At 39.1% G+C, this 19,116-nt stretch overlaps 1 protein-coding gene across 1 annotated transcript in view; it reads right to left on the bottom strand.

Annotated features, from left to right (window-relative positions):
* The window catches only part of LOC120531332 (double C2-like domain-containing protein beta), a 283,023-nt gene that overhangs the window by 118,352 nt on the left and 145,555 nt on the right, over positions 1 to 19,116 (bottom strand). The window contains exon 2 of the mRNA XM_039756634.1: positions 16,975 to 17,054. Within this exon, the coding sequence (XP_039612568.1) occupies positions 16,975 to 17,054 (80 nt within the window). The remainder of the gene's footprint in view (positions 1 to 16,974; positions 17,055 to 19,116) is intronic.

Consider the following 19,116-nt stretch of genomic DNA (forward strand, 5'->3'; position numbering starts at 1 on the left):
CTTTGATCCTTCCTACCCTGGTGTATATATAGATCGCATTGGCCAACCTAGAGGCATTCCAAATGAATATAAATTTACAGATGAGATTAAAGGAGGATTGGAATCTATTTCTCTTTGGATAACCCCAAATAAGAACTCGGAGTGGATCAATTATATTTATTTCAATCAACAATGTTTTATTAACCATAGTAAAGATGCCTTTAAAGCTCTTGGCTCATGCTACTAATGAAATTACTTGGCAAAATGAAATTGCTTTAGATATGCTTTTAGCTCAGCAAAGATGTGTTTGTGTTATGTTTAAAGAAGCCTGCTGTATGTCCATTTCAATTAACACTGCCCCAAATGGTTCATTCACACAGACTCTCAAAAAGTTGGAAGGAATGTGTCATGAACTCAAGTGAAACTCAGGTGTTATTCCATGGCAATGGACAGAGTGGTTAAAAAATTGGTTTGGTGATTGGGGTTGTAGAATATTCTTAAAGTTGATGATTTGCATATACTGTATCTAAAGAGAATCATAAAACATGTATGAGAACAAGTATTATATATTCTGATGCACATAAGCATAGTAAGGGTTAAACCATAAAAATCCCTCACTTGTCTATTTTATTCATTTTCTCTTTGCAGCTGCAAACCACCAATAACTTGCTGCTAAGCTTAAAGACTTCAGTCAAGGACACTGTGTACTTTTAGAGGGGTAAACGGGCCATTGTTTTAAGAAATGCAGTCATTAAGGCTTTGGCCATGAGAGAAAACCAGATAGGCCATTTTCTTCCACTTGCAGTGGCCGGGCCTCTGCCTCCCTGTCTGCCTGGACAGGTGATGGATGACAAGTCAAGAAAAATGTAGTTTATAAGAAACAGCATTATTGTTTCAGGGGCGCAGCTGCCCCAACCTCTAGCCCAATATCTTATGTGTGGGTCCATCTTATTCCAACTTACTGATGGGAATCGATTGATAGATATGTTTCAGACACCTGCACAGGGTATGAAGTAATGATGGAAGTACTGGTTAAGTGATGGACATTAGGTAATAGTGGGTTTGAACATTAGGTAATGTTGGGAAGAGCCAGAAGGAGGAGAGTATTTTGCATAAGTGATAAGAATTGTAATAAATGTAAGCTTGCTGAATTTGCTAATTGCTCATTTCACTTGATTTGGGTCCGTGTATGCATCACGCTATAAAACTTGATTCTGCCTTCCTGAAACTCTGCGTGCTTTCTTTGAGCAGCGTGTTTCTGCCACAACAGTGTACATATCTTTTTCACAGTAGAATTGCTGTGATTGTTGTTTTAATTATTTTGGGATTTATCTTCTGTTGTTGTATCCCAATCCTTCATTCTTTCATTTCTAATATGACGGCCCGTATGTTTGACTCCTCTGTCAACCAGGATAAGTTGCTCTCCCAAGACGACGTTTCCCTCTGGCCAAGTGAAATGCAGGAATTTTCTTTGTGAACCCTTTTGTTATTGTTTGATTTGATTTTCACTATGTTACTATTCTTTGCTGTTATTGATTTTTTTGACTTTGTTGGTGTGATGATCATAATCATTAACATTTTTGAGGGCTGAATATTTTTTCCAAAAAACACAGTTTTCGGAAAAGCACACAAAGCAATTGTTTCACACATAAATCAAGATAAAACACCTGTTGCTGTGTACTGTGGCCTCCAGTTTGCAGTCCCTTGCGGCTCAAATTGCTCAAAGGTGACATGAAGGTAGGCAGAAATGCACGGCAGGCTGGCTACCAGGCTTTCTTCGCAGGGAGGGGGAGGCAACAGCTTTCACGGTGCAAAGCAATCTGGTTTGTACCTCATTTTCATTGTAAATGGCAGTCTTTTCAGGCGAACAATGCCGTAGGCCCGTCAGCTACACCATCGGCTGGGGATTGATCAGATGGGGACTGATCAGCTGATGCTGGTACCTCAGGTTCGTTTTCGATTACTTGCATCAAAATTGGAGTCTGACAAGTCAGAGTCCAATCCTGAGATAATGTGCAAAACGTCTATAGATTATTTTGCTTTGTACATTCGCTTCAATCCCTTGGCAGATGTTGATGTAATTTTTGCCATTGTTTGCTTTTTGCTACTCATGCGAGTGAAGGGAATCTTGGTCAAACCAACAAAACTAACTTTCCTTCAAGCAAAGAGAGCTGAACTAAAACATAATGGTGGTAGAGGTTTCCGAGATCACTGTGCCACTTGTAATGACTTACTGAGGACACAGTTGTTGACAGGACAGATGTGTGAAAGAGAAGAATACTGTATATAAAAAATACAAGTTGAAATAACCATTCTCATTCTAAATTGGTAACAGTAATTAATCTGTAATTATAGTCATATAAAATATGTCTGTGTTGTTTTAAGAATAGACAACATGAAAAAGAGAGCTGCTTAGGAGAGGATGGATTTTATTATGACCTAAAAGATAGTAATTTTCTTTCACAAATGATGATTTTGGCACCCCACTCCTTTTGGGGGAGTTTTAGCTTCAGTTTCCCCATCCTATCTCAAGTCTCCCATATGCTACACAGACAGAACTCTTATGCGTTTGCTTGGGTTTACTCAGCCTAGTGATCCATCTCTTCTTTGGCCGACTTGCTACATAACGGGTGAATCTAGAGGCCATGGGTGTTTGGCTCTCTGGGCTTAGCTAAGAACTACACGTGCATGCATTGAGGTCCTTGTAAAACAGGCAAACGTTATATATATGTTAGAAGGCAGCTGCAAAGCAGAAAGAGAGGTTAAAAGAGAGACAAACAAATCCAGTATGGTTAGAAAGAAAAATACAAACATAAAAATTAGGAAATATGAGGAGCAACAAGATACACATATCCCCTGAAGTTAGGAGTATGGGGTTAAGAGTATTAGGTTGTGGTTCTTCATTGATTTCATGGCTACATTAATATACAGTTGTACCAAACTACAGAAATGAAATTCAAGTAAAACGTATATGTACACAAAGTACTATCAAAAACACATAAGAAACACAGATAAATTCACACATATGATCACACATGCTAGAATACAGTCACACACACTGGCATAGTAGATGCCCTGTAAAGGTAGAGTGGGCCTCCACATGCAAAGCAATTCCCATAAGGTCTCCTTAAGCCAGCCATAAAAATACTTAATTCATTTTTGAAAACACAAATTAAATTGTGTACATTTGTACACTAATTGAACTGGTGTGTCGCATTGCATGATGTCAAAGACAACAGACAGGTTGGTGCAATAATACCTGAAATTAGCATACGTTTGCTAGTACAAATCAAGTCAAGTTGGGGAGCATGCACTGGTACAGTGTGTTGCCGCACCCAAATCATAATGAAACAACTCGGGATCCCAGTTTGCAACCCCCCAGGCAGACACGCGGTCCAGTCCCACCCTCCGGAAATGTCCCTCTGTCTGCCAAGGCCAGGTGTTACGTGGACGACCCATTGGCCTAGTCCAGCCACTTGGATCCCCAACAATGAGGATCTTATGAGCTGGATCACCCTCTGGGAAACGCGCCACATGGCTGTAGTGCCATAACTGACGCTCCCTCACAATTCAGGTAATGTGCCTCATTCGGGACTCAATGAGCAACCGCTCATTTGATACAAAGTCACACCAACGGTACCCAAGGATTTTCCGGAGAGATACAGCACCAAAGGAGTCCAGTCTTCGTCTCAGGTCACTGGATAGCGTCCATGTCTCACAACCATATAGCAAGACATGAAGCACCAGGGACTTCTTGCATAACGCCGTGCATAGAATTCGCACTATAACATGACGTAAGCATAAAAGCCGAAATGTGCTTACACACAGAAAAATCCAGATGCAGGAATCTGTGCAGTTGCCATCTTCCATGTTCTTGGGCTACATAAATCCCGGTCAGCGTGAAAAGTAACGCTTGTGCATGCGCCTGCTGTCCCGCCCCAACTCCTCCAAGAATTATGCCTCTTTGAATATGCAAATCAATATAGCCCTTAAGCTCAGCATTCTGTGAAAAGACAATGGGAAAAGCAAGAGGGAAAATGGAAGAATTTCAGCGAATACCAAGTGGAGGGAAGGAAAAACATACTATTTGTTGGTTTAAACAGTGGTATAAACAACAAAAGGAAGCTGATCGAGTGACATAGCGTGTCAGAGAAACTTGAAAGCTCAAGTTCACAAAGTTGCACAGTGCCCGAAATAAAAAAGAAGTTGTCACATATCAAAGTCGCTGTGAAAAGGTGAGTCGTAGCCCACCATCTGAGTGTCATATGAAAGCTTATTAGGGTACAAAGAAAAATAAAAGGCACACAGTGGGGAAAAAGTACAAAATGTCAACTTCAATCTCGAAATTTCCACTTAATCACGTAGTTTATTTTATGATTAAAGTAGAACATCATAAACTTCATCTTAAAATTGTTTAATCTACTAGTTTCTCAAATCCCATCGTAACTAAAGTAGCACATTAAATGCTGTATGTGCTCTATGTGTGTGAATCACTACGTGCTTCTTAAACTGGATTTCTCTACCTCCGACAGGACACAGAATCCATTACATTCGTGATATTACAGCTCTCTGAATAACTAAAATACTGAGATCTATACGTGATATCATTTTCATGATGATAGGAGTTAAAGCATGTTATTAAACATGGAAACACGGTGGCACATTAATTGTGCACAACATTCGATTAAATAATTTATTGTAGCAGTACTCAGGGGCAGCTCTAGGCTTGTGGCGGCCCTTGGGCAGAGAAAGAATCAGTGGCCCCTTCGCCTGCCAATGTCAATATGGTATCTTATGCATGGCGGATGGCCACGTCCATTGTGGACATTGCATAGCCGCCTTGTGCTCATGACACAAGCGTTTAACTTTTATCGAAATTTGCCGCTGCATTTTTAGCTGTGTCGCTATTTTCTCTTTCTGTTTTATATTCAATATATATTGGCGTGGCGGCCCCTGGGATTTGGAGGTCCTGTAGTACTGTCTCTTTCAAACGTACTAACCTCCAATTCCTCTCCTTCGTTTTCTTTCTCCAAGTAACCAATCGCCACACAATCAGGTCTGTAATAGACGTTAAGCCATCTGTAAGCTTAGAGCGCCGATTCTTCAAAACTTTTAAGGAATATTGAAATATCTACGTTGTACATGTTTAATTATTCTATCCTTCACGCCAGTCCTAGTGAAGCATACAGTGCGAGGCAGGAGCAACCTTTAATTATTAACAATATAGATTATTTAAATGAAGTTAAAGTTTTATCTGTATAATATAATAAACATATTTTGCTGCATTTCATCTTAAAAATGATATCGTCATCATATGTAAATATGCGTTTTATAAAGTGGCTCAGGTTGTGCAATATTATAACTGTAGTGCAAGTTTACAGTGAGGTAAGTCTACTTATAAGTACAGATAGATAGATAGATAGATAGATAGATAGATAGATAGATAGATAGATAGATAGATAGATAGATAGATACTTTATTAATCCCAAGGGGAAATTCACATAATCCAGCAGCAGTATACTGATACAAAGAAACAATATTAAATTAAATAGTAATAAAAATGAAAAAAATTAAAATAAAAATAAAATAAAATTAATGTTAGCATTTACTCCCCTGGGTGGAATTGAAGAGTTCAGATAGTTCTACAAGGTACCCTTGATTGAGTGAGTTTAGAGCTCTTGGGATGAAACTCTTTCTGAACTGCAAGGTCCGTACAGGAAAGGTTTGAAGCGTTTGCCATGTGAGAAACAGTTCAAATAGGATGCATGGCTGAGGCAGCGTGTGCTTGATGCTGTATACCGATAATTCTCTTTCCAATCAGCTGCTCCAAGTGGTGCAGTGAAAAAGATGATCCGCTGTGGCAACCCCTAGCGGGAACAGCTGAAAGAAGTAAAATAAGGTGCAGTAACAACGTTAAAGCAGCTATGGTTTTTGGAATAATTTGACCATTCCGTGGACCATTATATTGTTACTGGTTAATAACAATCAGATGCATTAAACTAATAAACAATATGCGGTTCATTTCAGTGTATTTATAAAGCCGCGTCAGGAAAAGAAAGGATAACCACACAGGAACAGTAGCACTACTATGACGCTGGGTGCCGCCAGTCTGCAAAACTGAGCAGAGAACTTGCGTACGACAGGGTATGAGGTACCGTGGAAATGTGCTTGGCTTTACGCCAAGCTTAGGTTTTATACATCGCGATTTGAACGTGGAAACGTTCTTACACAACATTTCTGTGCATACACACCATTTATATATGAGGCCCCAGGACTCTAAAGACTTGGACCTTCGTCCTTTTGCATAGACATCGAGAGCGCCACACACCCCTTTCCCGCGACCCCATGACCCCCCATGCTCTCCTAATCCATGTATTGACTTCATAGGAAGAGTCACCAGAGACATGAATGTCACTGCCAAGCTAAGTAAACATCTCAACAAGGTCAACATTCTCTCCGCAAACACACTGCTGATAGTTGTGCCCAAGAGGTCATTAAAGTCCTGAATCTTGGTTTTTATCCAGGACACTCGCAAGCCCAGACATTCAGACTCCTCGCTCAGTCTCTCGAGGGCCCCGATCAGAGCCTCCATTGACTCCGCAAAGATCACAGCATCGTCAGCAAAGTCAAGATCTGTGAATCTTTCTTCACCAACAGATGCCCCACAGCCGCTGGACTCCACGACCTTGCCCAACACCCAGTCCATACAAGCATTGAACAGAGTAGGAGCAAGAACACACCCCGATGAACCCCAGAATCGACTGGGAAAATGCATAGGTCCTGCCTCCACTTTGCACAGCACTCACAGTACCAGTGTACAGGCCGGCCATGATATCCAGCAACCTCGAGGGGATCCCACGAACCCTCAGGATGTCCCACAGGGCAGCTCGATCAACTAAGTCAAATGCTTTGCGAAAATCGACAAAGGCTGCAAAGAAACTGCCAATATTCGTGTTTGCGCTCCATGAGAACCCTCAGTGCCAGGATGCGGTCGATGGTAGACTTCTTAGGTGTAAAACCAGACTGTTCTGGTCGCTGGTAGGTCAGCAAGTGATCACGGATCCTATTGAGGATGACCCTAGCAAGGACCTTACCTGGCACCGAGAGCAGTGTTATCCCTCTGTAGTTGCTGCAATCCAGGTGCTCACCCTTCCCTTTCCAGATAGGGATGACAAGTCCCGTTTTCCAGTCAGTTGGGATGATGCCAGTCTCCCAAATGGAAGCAAAGATTGCTTGCAATGCCAAGAGGACAGCCTTACCACCAGCGTGGAGAAGTTCACCCTGGATACCAGAGATCTCTGCAGCCTTTCCCTCCCTCAGTACACAACAAAGAATTCCTCAAATATCTGAGCAGTTCTCAGAAACATGTAATGTAGCAACAGGCTCACAATGGCATTGCCAAAGTACTAAACATAACATCTCTGTTTTAACTGTTTTAACTGGACTGGAAAAGAAAGATGGCAAACAAGAGCTTTCGATAAGGAAGTGCCAAGTGCCTGCCAGCCCCAGACCAGGTACAAACAACAATATACAGCATTTATACCAAAGTAAGTAAGTAATAACAATGGAGCCTCAAAACTGTTTATCATTATCATTGTAATGAACATTCTTATGGAAAAGATTTGCACATGCCATCACTTTTCAGTCAAATAACTGGATCATTTTATTTAACTTTGACAAACTGTTCCTCCATAATTCATGAAGCTTAATATCACTAGACACAACTTCCTGCTATTTAGGACTGCAGGACACACCTCATAAAATAACAAACACATTCTCGACACAGCTACCCTCACGCTGTCCCCACAGCACTTAGCACAGCCAGGATGTCCAATCATCCTTTACTGTCATGCTGTCTCTATGAGATCCGCCACAGACTAGCCACTGTATTACACAGGGCCCCTATTTATCATGTCTGCTAAAAGCTTCTGCTGCATGCTTGGATCTTCCCAGACTGTCAGAATGCAGTGTAAACCTTACATTGATATAACTGTGTGACAACTTGCTATCAACCAAGCATCAAGCTCTGCTCATCTTCGGGGCAATCTGCAGGCCATTACACTTCTTTGTTTTCCCCCAAATTATGGCACATTACCCAAGCACAGCGTGGGTTTAATTTAATTTCATCTACAAAAAATGTTTATTTGAATAGTTTCTGACTTCAGTGGATAGGCAAGCAAATTTGTGTAATGTAGAGCCATCTTCTTATATAATAAGCTACCGTGGCTGTCCATTTGTCTGTCCAGGATTTTAAATCACCTGCAGCTTGCAAACCGTTTGATCTATTGACCTGAAATTTGGTACACATATACTACGTGACCTCTACTGTCCACTTTCGGGGTGATGATTTTTATTACTCTTTTTATTTTTATTTTATTTTATTGTAGAATCAACCCTCGGCAGTGGCCAGCAGGGCAGCTGTGAGGCACATGCACAAGGGTGCCTTTTTCATCCCTACCACCTTCACTGTCACTTTCTCGTCCTCTTCATATTTTAAATCATTCTTAAGGCAGAGTGAAGACTTAAGTGCCAGCTTAAGTGAAAAATTAAGAAAAACAGACTAAATAATTGCAACAAAAAAACTGACTTAACCAGTTTTTTACACAAAAAGATGCCGACGGAAGAAGAAAAGAAGCGGGCCGTTAGGGTGGAGAAAACAAGAGCTTCCCACGAAGCAGCAAGTGCATCAACCTCCGAACAAATGAATCCTAAACGTACAGAGAAAAAGTATGAAAACTATAAGTCAAGTTTATTCACTGCATGTTATTGTGAAGTATGCCGTTACTGGTTTTTAATATTTTGATAATAGTTGCAAATTATCATTAAAGAATTAATTGGTGACAAAGAAAGATGCAGCTTTCTAGAAGTAAGCCATTGTAATTTCCTCCTCCCGGAGTTTTAAGAATGTGATTAATGATAAGAAGAGCGACTGGACTGGCGAGAAATTGGAGGTATTCATCAGTCTATTTGGAACCAGTTTTACAAGGGTGTTTCGCTATAACTTTGTGCAGACATGTCAGATGCATTGTTTTAAGTATTCCTTATCCCTCCAGAAAGACAGCTTGGAGGATAAAAGGGTTTAAACTAATTTGTGAGTCCAGTAAATATAATTAGAATAGGCCCCTTAAGAAGAAAGTTGTATAATGTTTGACAATAATGATGAGCTGGTTAAGAGGAGAGCAGTTCAGATGATGACCCAAAGAGAGCTGGCAAGAGATGAGCTGACCAGACAGAATCAAGTGGAACTACAAATGTAAATGCTGCCTGAAACTACACTGTAGCACTATCAGGCAGTATGTTTTGCAAAAACACATTTTATTTGCTTTTGTTTATGGCACTAGTTATAAACTTTAAATAATAAAACATCTTATCTATAATACGATGGATATATTGTCATGTCTATCCAGTTGTAAATGGAAGGGGAAGTATTGAATTACAGCAGCAGTTCATCCTGAGAGTGTGATAAGATTATGGGATTTGGCGCACTTTGTTAAGGTTTACATAATAAAAAATATAAAAAGGAATAGGGTCATCCTAGGACCCTAACGCAGGGGTGCCCAATGCGTCGATCGTGATCGACCGGTAGATCACAAAGGTAGTGCAGGTAGATTGCATTGCATTAAAAAAACATTTTTTTAAACATTAGTCTATCATATATCCTCCCTATGGCATTTGCCACTTGATTGACATACAGGGCGGCCAGTCTGAGAACTCTTCTCTTTCAACACACTGGTCATCCTGCACGCACGATCAAACGTGCAAGCTACTGCAAAACTCCAGCTGTGATCTAGTTAGCCTTCCAATTTATATTGACTAAAGGAGGGATTTTAAAAAAAAATTGTTTGGGGAGAGTATGGGCTGGATGTGGAATTAGAAGAGGAATTTATTCTCATAATGTCACAATCGAAGTGCGTTTGTCTGATCTGTCAATCTATCATTGCTATTCCAAAGAAGGAAAATGTGAAAAGGCACTTTCGAACTGTTCATATAAACTACAAAACTGATGTCCTTCCAAAAAGCGATCTGAGAAAGAGAAAGGAGAGGGAACTAAAATCGCAGTTAATCGGACAGCCGTCATTTTTCACTCAAATGAATTCAAAAGCTCCTTGACTGCATTATTCAGCTCTACTTATTTATGCATCAGCCTTTTCCCACAAGACGATTATTAAATCCAAATGCAGTAGTGACCATAAATGTATCGAATTGTTATTGTGCCATAAAGGTTATTCAGTTATGCAAGGTACGACAACATACACTTTATGTATAAAGTATATTCTGTATATACTGGATATATATATGCGTATATATACTGTATATATATATATATACATATTTTTATATATATACATTGTGATAAGGTTTCTTCTTCAAAAGAATGATACTCAAACAAAGAAAAAGTTTTGGGGACCGTCCCCATATATTGTCGTCCAGACAATCAAAGAAAACACGATTCAAAGTCTTAAAAATAAAACAATGAACAATCTTCCTGAGACAAAATGGCGACTTTATAGAGGGAAGGATTATGGGACAGGAAATGGTTGGCAGTAAGTGACGTTTGAAAACAGGAACCGGAAACAACGTCATCAGGATGGGACGGAGGTGATGTGAATTGATGGAGCCGGAACTGACGTCATCGTGGTGGACCGGAAGTGACGTCGTCGCGGCCATTTTGGAATCCGGAAGTGGAGGAGTTATTTTTCTTCCAGTTTTCTGTCGGGCAAAAGAGATTCAGGTAAGTACCACGTGACAACCCTCTATCTCGCGATGTTTCACTCACCTTTAGGCTCTTTGACTGCCTCCTAATCGCACATGTGTGACAATATATATATATATATATATATATATATATACTGTACGAGTATATATATATAAATTTTTAATGTAGGTAGATCATTTCGACCTGGTCATTTTAGAAGTAGCTCGCAAGCCGAAAAAGTTTGGGCACCCCTGCCCTAACGCAACAAAACAGTTTGAACTGAATGTGTTTTTGAGGGTGTGAGTTTTAGTTGGTTGAAGGTTTGTGCAATACATCAGTAGTCACACAAATATATTTTATATGAGGCCCACGCATTTTTCCTTCCTGTGAGTTGGTGTTTCTCCTTTCCTCTTGGAAACCATTTTAGTTTATCTTTGCCATTGGACCATTCATGTAGGGAGCTAGAAAGTAGTATACTACACAGTCCCAAGGAATAAAGATTATCAGAAAACTGTGAAATAGAGCTCAAGCATGAATGTAATATTTAGAAACAAATTTCAATAAAAATCTAAATTAAAAAACTTCAAGCAAAGGTCCCTCCCTGTGTTCATTCCTTCCCTGTCTGCACGTTCAATCGTAGCAGATGAAATTTTCTTCTCTAGCTGAATCATTTATGAAGTTAAATTATTTTTTTTCACTTAAATATTAAATGTGCATGTTTAAATTTGTTAGTAAAGTAGAACAATAAAAAAATAAGCAAAAAGATGTCTCCAGGCAGCTAAGTAACTGGTGAACTTATAAACAGGGTCAGTTAGGGGCCTGATCAGTAACCTGGTGGGAATTTCCCCTTTGAACAGAACATGTGTGTGATATTTGTGTGACATGAGTGCTCTACCAGCACTTAGCATCTTAGCACAAAAGTGGAATACCTAATTAGGGTAATTAGTGAGGGATGATAAAATGTGGAGAGGTAGAAATTGAGATCAAGCACTAGTGTTCATGCATTAAGAAAAATAAAAATACGGGTGCGGATGCAAAGCAGAGGATGCCAAAGCATATTCTTTTAATTTAATTGTGGCTTGGGGCTCAAAGTTGATTATATTATTTGCATTTAAAAGCCATTGAAGACTTTAATAAGACATTTTAATAATAAACCACCTTTCCATGCCCAAAGCACTTTACAAGTACAGAGCCATAACACTATTGTTTGCATGTATTTCTTAAATGTGGAGCACAGGCAAGTGGGGTGACTTGCTGAGGATCACACATTGAGTCAAGTGTAGATTTGAACCTACATACTTGTAGTTTACATTTCAGTGCCTTACCAACTATGCCACACTGCTTAAATATAGCTGGTTTTGTACTTTGCCCATTCCCTGACTCTTCTGGCATAAGAGTGATGGTGGGACAATGTAGCCCTGTCATAGCTTTAGAACATTCTGAATATGTTGACGAGTACAGACCATTCAGGTTAACAAAGCCTATCCAGCTTATCCATTTAAGTTCTTCAAAATAACATCAGGTCAAGTTTCGAAGGTCCCTAAAGTCTTACTCTCTACCACACTACTTGGTAATTTATTCCATGTGTCTATGGTTATTTGTGTACCGAAAAACTTTTTAATGATTATGAAGAATTTACCCTTAACTCTTTCAGAGCTAATTATTTTTTTCCATTTTCTCCCAGGTCTGAATATTTTTTCTCAAAAACACAGTTTTCTAAAAAGCATACAAAGCAAACACTATATGCATTTAACATTAAACGTTTTCTAAGATCGGCTGCAACACTACTTACTTACATACTTATTACAAAACTGCCTGCAGAAGTCTCTGAAAGTTTCTGAAAGGCACCTTCTGGAAAAAAACAACAGTTACCTGCCTTTTGTTTTTGATTTCCAGATCACTCGCATCAAAATCGGAATTTGATAAGTTAGAGTCTGATTCAGTAGTAATAATGCACCCAGAGTATTTTGCTTGGCACATTAGTCCGATGTTGATGCCATTCAAGACATTGATTACACTACGCTCCTCACACACACACAGGGATTTGATGTCAAGTCAATGAGTCTAACGGTTCTCCTAGCAAAAAGGGTCTACCCATAACGTGATGGTGAGTTTTGTCGACATATGCCACTGATTATTACACTCTGACCCTGGATATCAACTAAAGTCAACATCCAACCTCAACCCCTGCTGTCAACAAAGGTTGACATCCACCCTACAAAAGTTAACAAGCTTCCATCTGTGTCTAATTGTTTTTGTTGAACTCATTTCAAGTAATGGCCTGTATCCACTGTACTAATTACTTTCATGATTTTAAAAACCTCAATCATGCAACATCTTAATCTCTGTTTGCTTAACCTGAAAAGGTTGAACTCTTAATCTTTCTATAAAAACTTGTGCCCTGGAATCAGCCTAGTCACTCTTCTCTGGATTATTTCTAGAGATGCTATGTCTCTTTTTTAGTCCAGAGACCAAAACTGCATGCAGAACTCCAGGGAGGACACACCAGTACATTTTAAAGCTTAAGCATATAACCTCCTCTGACTTGTATTTCATACATCGTTCTACATAACTTAACATTCTATTAGCATTCCTAATAGGTTTAGTTCACTATATGGAACTATTAGTCCTAGATCCTTCTTATTAGGGGTTGTGAACTTGGACCCGGACACAGACAGACGGACATCTTTGTTTCACCCAACACACCGTTTATTTACAATATATACAAGGATCATGTGCACCACAAACCCCAGTGCCTTCTGTACCGATTCCCCAAAGTCCAGGGCTCACAGTTCCTGTGCCTTTCTTTCCTGGCCGCCTCCAGTCCTCTCTCCAGCTCTGTCCACTTCCACCCGACATCCACCAATGACTGGAGGGAGGCGGCCCCTTATATACAGCTCCCAGGTGAGCACCAGGTGTTCCCGGCATTCCTTCCTTGGCCACACCCCAGCGTGGCAGAAGTGCCGGCTGTCCTCTCGGCAGCTCTCCGGGTGTCTCCCAAAGTCTTCCCCCCAGCACTTCCTGGTGTGGCGGAAGTGCTGGGCTCCAGGGCTGTTCAGGCACTGGGGCGCCGCCTGGCGGTGGCCAAGGGCCCCTACAGGGCTGGGCTTCCATGCCCCTTACCTGAGGCCACCAACATAACCAGGGCGGACACCCCCTCGTGGTCTGGCGGAGGTACAGGCCCTCCTGCCCCGGCCGGGTGCCACAGGGTACATTCAAGTTTCCTGGGCGTCCAGGGTGGGCTCCTGCCTCGGCCGGATGTGGCAGATGATGGTCTGGAAGTGGGGCACCGCCTGGCGGTGGCCACGGGCCCCTACAGGGCTGGGCTTCCATGCCCTCTACCCGAGGCCACCAGCGTAACCAGGACGAATGCCTCCTCACAGTCTGGAGGAGGTACAAGCCCTCCTGCCCCAGCCGGGTGCCACAGGGTACATTCAAGTTTCAGACATCACGTTGTATATTAAAACCTAGAATTTTTAATTCCTACATGTAATACATTATACTGTATTTATTTAATTGAAATTTTATCTGCCATAAATCTGCTCAGGCCTTTATTCTGTCTTAGTCCCCCTGTAATGATTCAACATACTCTAGATTATTTTCCATCCCACCTAACTTGGTATTAACTGTAGACTTAACTAGCTTGTTATTTATATTCCCATTCAGACCATATATATATATATATATATGTATATATATATATATATATATATATATATATATATATATATATATATATATATATATATATATATATATATATATATATATACACGTATGTGTATGTATGTATGTATTAAAAACAGCAGCTGAGGGACACCACTCTTAACATCATCTAATTCTGACAATGTTCCTCGCAGCATAACTTTTTGCTTCCTGTGTTTTAGTCAATTTTGCATTCATTTACAAGCTATGTCCTGAACTCCCACTTCTTTTAGTTTGGGTGAACCTTTCATGTAGGATCTTACCAAAAGCCTTATAAAAATTAAGGTGAGGAATACCATATAAACCTCCTTTATGAAATGCTTGTGTTGCTTCCTCACAGAATTCCAGAATATTAGTGAAACATGATCTCCACCTCTGCATCCATGCTGAGTATTAGCTAACACTGCTGTTCTTGCCATGTGCTGCTAAATATTATACTTAATAATTTTCAATTAATTTACTTATTGGCCTATAATTGCTTGGATCAGGCTAAACACACTTTTTATATAACAATGTAATATTTGTTATTTTCCAGTCCTTAGGAATTTCCTCTATGCAGAATGACTTCCAAAAAATATGCTTCAATGGTTTATATATAAACTCTTTATCCTGCTTAGCTACTCGAGCATATGGTTGTCTGATTAGTTAGATTTCAGCTTATTTAATCTAAGCAGTACTTCTCCCTCTACACTTTCCAATTCATTCTGTACTTCCTTAGTAGTCCGTATTACTACTGAGAGGTTATCCACTTCCACAAAAGTGAAGACCTTTTTCACTGTCTACATATTTTAATTATCCTTTAGTGTATGTGATACTCTTCACTTCCTCCTTGACTTTTCTTTTACTACTAAAATACTGCATTTCTTTGAGTCATCGTTCGCCTTTCCTACAATATTTCAATCTAAACTACTTATTATATTCATAATATCCTTTCAAATGGTTGTGTTAAGCGGGTTGGATAATGGATGGATGAACAGTTCTAGTCTTTGCATCTGCGCTCTGCCAAAACACTGTGAAATGTGTTATATTTATGGTCCCTTGACCCTAGTGATACAATCACATCTACGACATGCATTCAAATTTTGTTTTATAATGACATGGCACCCCTTATCTTTTTTCTATCTTCCTAAAAAAAGGAACATAGATTATACTCATCTTCTTCTAAAAATTAAGTCACTCTACATGGGACAATAGACAACTATTCATTAAAGCACCCCTGAATAGGCTTTTCATTTTTTCACATCACATATTTTTATTGGAGTTGTTGGACTGCACTAGTAGCAAACATGCAGTCTAAAAGCAGTAATGGACTGGGAGACTGAAGGTTAAGAGGGCTAGACAAAAGAATAGATGTAATCAAAGGGTTTGTTATTGAAAAATCAGTAAGTGCAAAACAAGAGCAACCTAAAATAAAAGGCAAGAAATGTTGTCAAGAGAACGTATCAATATTAAGATTGTTTTTTGTTTTATTATACTTTTTATATTTTATATTTATCATTTTACCCTCCTCCCTGTTTAACCCCAGTTAAAGTCTTTGTATAATCTCTAATTTTGTCAGATATTTCATTTGATTGTCTTAGTTCATTGTTGAGGCATTAGGTTGTTTAGCTTCTTATTGTGCTTCCCTTTTAATATGTTTGTTGGTTTTTGGCAATTTTCATTTTGGACATTCTGATTTTGATATTTTTGCCTCTTGAGTTCTGGTTTTGATTTTTAGTTTTGTGATTTGGATGGCTTTATAGCTTTTTAGTATTCAGTTTTGCAATTTTGTATTTTTTAATTCATTTTCTGGTTTGTAATTTGTATCCTTTTTTGATTGTTGTTATATTTTTCTTTATTAACTTTAATAGACTAAATGTAAAGATTTAGGTTTTTTGAGCCAAGGGTTTTGGTGGTTCCCTGCCCCCTTTTTTTAGATTTTATGTCATAGGAAGAATATGTAGGCCTTTTTTAAAGCATTCAGGATATTTTGAATCACAATCTGCACTAGAAGTGTACTTCCATTATTAGTTTTCCTCGTTGTTGTTGTTCTGTGTGCTAAGCTGCTAGTCTACCCCCAAAACTGTGAGAATCATGATGTTTCATGTCATATTAATGAAGTCATGAGGCAGCAGGAGTTGTGAACACCTAGCAAGGCAAGGTGTTCATAGTTGTATAACAATGGCCAAAAAGAAACATGACCAGGAAATAAAAGTGGGCCTTAAATAGGCTGGGTCAGGAAAACATAGGGAGCTAATCAAAAACAATGATCAAAACCTAAAACACAAAACAAAACTAAAAAAAAAGTCAAAATAAGCAAAGGGACAAAGTCCTTGTACTAAATGGTTTGTTTTACCTTTAACTATCAGTAGTTAATATGTTTTTGTAAAATATCCAATGATTGGGTAAACCATGGTGACCATGGCAAAAACTTCACAAAATGGTGTTGCCCACTTCAAATAATTTAGCCATAATGACAGCAAGAAAATAAAAAAGTATTTTAGAAATAAAAAACATACACAATAAATCAGAACAAATACAAAAAGTTATGACAATCAGGCCATCCAAGCAAGAGGAGTACAGGATGACCCAACAGACGAACACACCGGGCATACCTTAGCCTTATTAATGCTGCAGTGGAGTGCGTTGTTTTCCTGGTCATACAGCAGGCTGAAATCCAGTGTCCCCAGGGTGGCTGTGACAAAGAGATATTAAGAAAGACACTATTAGAATTCTGATAACATCTTGATGGCTCATGAACATGCATGTCAGTTGCCCTTAGAATGGTTAAAACAAGCCTACACTCCACTTGCACTGTTTTAGTCTAATCCAACGATATAGCAGTGCTGTGTAAAGTACCCAAGAGCTGTACTTCAGAAAAAGCAAAGATACCTATCTGAAAAGTGACTCAAGTAAACGTAACATTTATAAATGAGTAATTTAGAGTATCTGATATTTTATGTACTTAAATTTTATCAAAACTACAAGTAAATGTAGATTTTCTCTCTGTTTTATATATTTAGTCAAAAAATGTTCTTACATACCAAAGATAGTTCAGGTTGCCTTCTTTTTGCATGTGAGTTATATTACAGTCACTAAAGTGTGAGTCAAGCACTGACATTCGGCATGAGTGGACATTTTAATGTTTGTATCTTAATTCAGTGAGATGAACACTAATTATGGAGGAATACTTTGGAAATAAATTATTAAATGCATTGTAAAATATGACAATAAATAAATAATAACATAATGAAATCCATCCATCCATTATCCAACCTGCTATATCACAACTATAGGGTCATGGGGGTCTGCTGGAGCCAATCCCAGCCAACACAGGGCACAAGGCAGGAAACAAACCCCGGGCAGGGCGCCAACCCACCGTAGACAAAATGAAATAAAAAGCATAAATAATTAAATGTGTAATGGAATAAGCTTTTGTTGCTTAATTCATTACGTATTTTTTTACTTATTTTTTCATTTATTTCGGTGGCACCGCATACAACATGAAATATCCCTTGAAATGAAAACTGTCACTTTCTCTTGTCACTGTTGAGAGGGTGGTCTCTAATGAGTACTGTTTTTTTGATTTGGGAATTGTATACTGAGTGTATGTCAATACTGCCAAAGTCAAGGGCACATTTACATCAGACACCTCAGATGCAGACTTACTGAATTAAAGTAGCTGCTTTGTGAAGTAATTCTGGGTAACTTTTTCTTGCACTCATATTCGCCACATACACAACTCAGAGCAGTGTTTCTCAACCTTTTTGGTGTCATAATCCATTTTTTCCCATATAAGTATCTTTACGACCCATGAAGGGTTTGTCCCCCTAAGTGAATTGAGCATGATCATTGAGTGCGAATGTTGGAGTCACAAGATGCTACTGCAGGACTCACTGCGACCCAATATCATTAAAAACAACAGCAACTGGTCCGCCCAGTGGTTGAGAAACACTGCCTTAGAGCATGCGCATTACCAGTGATTCACCAATCAAAACACAGTACTCACTAGAGCCCATCCTCTTTGAACGGTGAAGATAACAGTTTTTATTTTGAGGTGTATTTTATATTGCTGTGCTGTGCCACTGAATCAAATAAATGAATAAATAGTGAATTATGTATATAAAAGGGCAACAAAAACATATTTCATGACACATTTAATTAACGGTATGACTACGAGGTGTTGATGCCAACAGCACACATTTGAAAATCATCCCAGATTCTTCTTAAATGTGAATTTTCCTAAAGCTGTTGTTCCTAAAGTGTGAGAAGCCTGTATTTTTGATAACTGACAGAGTAAAACACTATGTATAAACCATTTATTTTCTGGTTTAGCTTTGCAGTAATGAATGAGTAAAAGTAACCTTTTGTGTTTGAAAATGTATTGAAATTGAAGTGAAAGTAGACAGAAAATGTTATACTCAAGTAAAAGCAGAGATATTCCCGCAATATACTCTGCCCAGTGGCCTCTGAGCCAATCTGCATTCAATGAACAAAACAAATAAGACAGAAACCACAACAAGGCAGACAGTACCTTACACTAATCAAATTGCTTCTGCCCATACTTGGCTTATGAATTTTTATTGGATAAACATGGAAAGTTTACTTCCCCACAGAATGCTGGCAGTGGATGGAACTGACAAACAAAAGAGTCCCAGAAGTCACAAAAGTGGGAACACACACATAGTTGTCTACACAGTATCCTGTCAAGCAGGATGAGAAAACAATTGGGAGAGGGTGAAAATGCCCCACATTGT

Source organism: Polypterus senegalus, chromosome 6 (assembly GCF_016835505.1).
Source record: "Polypterus senegalus isolate Bchr_013 chromosome 6, ASM1683550v1, whole genome shotgun sequence".
Taxonomy (NCBI): Eukaryota; Metazoa; Chordata; class Cladistia; order Polypteriformes; family Polypteridae; genus Polypterus; species Polypterus senegalus.